The sequence below is a fragment of the Penaeus japonicus genome, unplaced genomic scaffold (genome assembly GCF_977035675.1).
Source record: "Penaeus japonicus unplaced genomic scaffold, GWHDUDI00000001_assembly GWHDUDI00000023, whole genome shotgun sequence".
In the NCBI taxonomy this organism is placed as follows: domain Eukaryota; kingdom Metazoa; phylum Arthropoda; class Malacostraca; order Decapoda; family Penaeidae; genus Penaeus; species Penaeus japonicus.
This window is the reverse complement of record NW_028234425.1, coordinates 31,958,075-31,960,291: the sequence shown is the minus strand read 5'-3', so window position 1 is coordinate 31,960,291 and position 2,217 is coordinate 31,958,075. Positions and strand designations below refer to the sequence as shown.

The 2,217-nt window shown below is 32.6% G+C and overlaps 1 protein-coding gene across 2 annotated transcripts in view; it reads left to right on the top strand.

The window, feature by feature from the left end:
• Positions 1–2,009, top strand: part of LOC122266918 (carbonyl reductase [NADPH] 3) — a 7,547-nt gene extending 5,538 nt beyond the window's left edge. For both annotated transcript variants that reach the window (XM_043036882.2, XM_086550368.1), the window contains exons 5-7: positions 321–574; positions 774–957; positions 1,458–2,009. In XM_043036882.2, coding sequence (XP_042892816.2) covers positions 321–574; positions 774–957; positions 1,458–1,595 — 576 coding nt within the window. In that variant the 3' untranslated portion in view covers positions 1,596–2,009. The remainder of the gene's footprint in view (positions 1–320; positions 575–773; positions 958–1,457) is intronic.
• Positions 2,010–2,217: the final 208 nt, after the last annotated feature.

Genomic DNA, 2,217 nt, shown 5'->3' with positions numbered 1-2,217 from the left:
TTTTCTTTTCTTTTGCTTATTGTTATTGTTCTGAAACAGATGGTGTAAATTTTGTTTGTGGTGAAGAAGCCACATGTCATTGAGATGAATAGGTTATTTGATTACAATTTGGTTACAGATTGCATTTAAATATAACTAAATCCTTCTTTTATTTATTTTTACGAAATAATAAAGCATTTCAGGGCTGGTCATCTTTTTGAAAGTTTAGGGAAATTAAAAGAAGAAAAAAATTGTTTGTCATATTTGTGTATTTAGAATTATTTATTTACAATTTTTATTGAAGAACATTACTAAAAAGCTCTTTAAATATTCCACAACAGATGGCAGCGACAGAATCATTTGGTGAGCAAGCTGAAAACACCATTAGAGTGAACTTCTTTGCTACTTTGGCACTATGTCGAAGCTTGTTCCCACTCCTTAGACCTCATGCCAGGGTGTCGACAGTATCCAGTTCTGCAGGTCATCTTTCGCGCATCAATGGAAATGAGCCACAGGCTTCTGCTCTCAGGGAAAAGTTTGCTTCACCCTCTCTCACAGAAGAGGAATTGAGTGACCTTATGAACCAATTTGTAGAGTAAGTTCCATTTTCTATTTTTCTTTTTTTCTTTTTTTTTCAGCCCTCAATATCTCTTCTATTTTTTAATTTCATATTTTCTTTTGTTTCATTTTTTCTTGTTGAACTAAAATAAATTGATAAGATAGGAGTATTTTTTTTTTTTTTTTTTTTTTTTTTTTTTTTTTTTTTTTGTAACCCAATGTTATGCATCATTCAGGAAAGCAAAAGAGGGAACCTGGAAGGAAGCTGGTTGGCCAAACAGCACCTATGTTGTGAGCAAAGTGGGTGTATCGGCTCTCACACGCATCCAGCAGAGAGCCTTTGATGCAGATCCCCGAGAGGATCTTGTGGTGAACTGTGCTCACCCTGGATATGTTGACACAGACATGACATCTCACAAGGTGAGTTGTACAGACAATAATAGTCTGTTTTTTTCAGTTTGTACAGTATATTTCCTGGTAAGGAATAGCTGAATTGAATGGTAACAGATAGAAAATATTGCATACTCGACAATTTTTTTAAAATTTAAGAGGTCAGATACATAGTTGGAGTGGGTTGATTTTTGTGATACACTTTTTTCACCCACAGTGAGCTATGTGAGTAGGTGCTTTAAGGTTTCATTAAGAGGTTTCTTAGAGTGATCATGTTCCAGTTTTATTAAGGGAGTTATTTCTGTAGAAGATTCAGAATGATAGCATATACAGAGGTTTACACATACTTAAAGATGTTTAATTTTTGCACATAGATTCTAAATATTTAGGATAATAAAATTATAAAATGGTCCATTGTAACAAAGTTAATAGACCAAGATAAAGATATGTCAAGAAGCATATTGTTTAAACACCGTAAGAGTCATAAATAATTGATCCTACCTTTATATAAATGACCACCATTTCCACAGGGACCACTGACCATTGAGAAAGGAGCCGTTGCACCATCCTACTTGGCTCTACTACCTCCAAACATTAAAGAACCAAAGGGAGCGTATCTCTGGTATGAAAAGCAGGTTGTTGACTGGGTTAAGGGACCAATGCCTTGAATCCCAAAAATGAACCTGTACTGATTCATATTGCTGTGGAATTATGTGGGGCATTGACTTACATTTTTTATCATTTCATATTGGTCAATTACATTTTTTGTTTTACAGTTTTATTTTCTTTTTGTTGTACTAGAATATTTCATTATATTGATTATAATTTGATATTCATATTAATTATACTACTGCCATTTCACTTCTAAGTATGTTTGGTTATTTTTTTAGGAAATCTAGCATTGTATTCTCCAAATGGAGTAGGAATGTGGAATTTTCACCATTACTCTTGAGTAGATATGAATTGTAATTTTTCTTATTTCTTTGTTCACTTCATTTTTATTATCTGAGATTGAATTTGGTCTTTTATAAATTAAATATAATGTCTTTTTTAATAAGAATAAAGTGGGATATGATTTGTTATATGTATTTTCATTGAATTTCCCCCTTAGTACATAGATATATTGTCTCTAATATCATTCTTTATCTTTCTCTGTCTGTCTGCTTGTCTCACTGTGTCTGTTAGTTAGTCCATATAGTTTTTCTCTCTCTCTCTCTCTTTTTGCGTGAATGGGTATAACACATTTTCCTGGACTACAGCCTATTTTTCTTTTGTTTCTTTTAAATGACA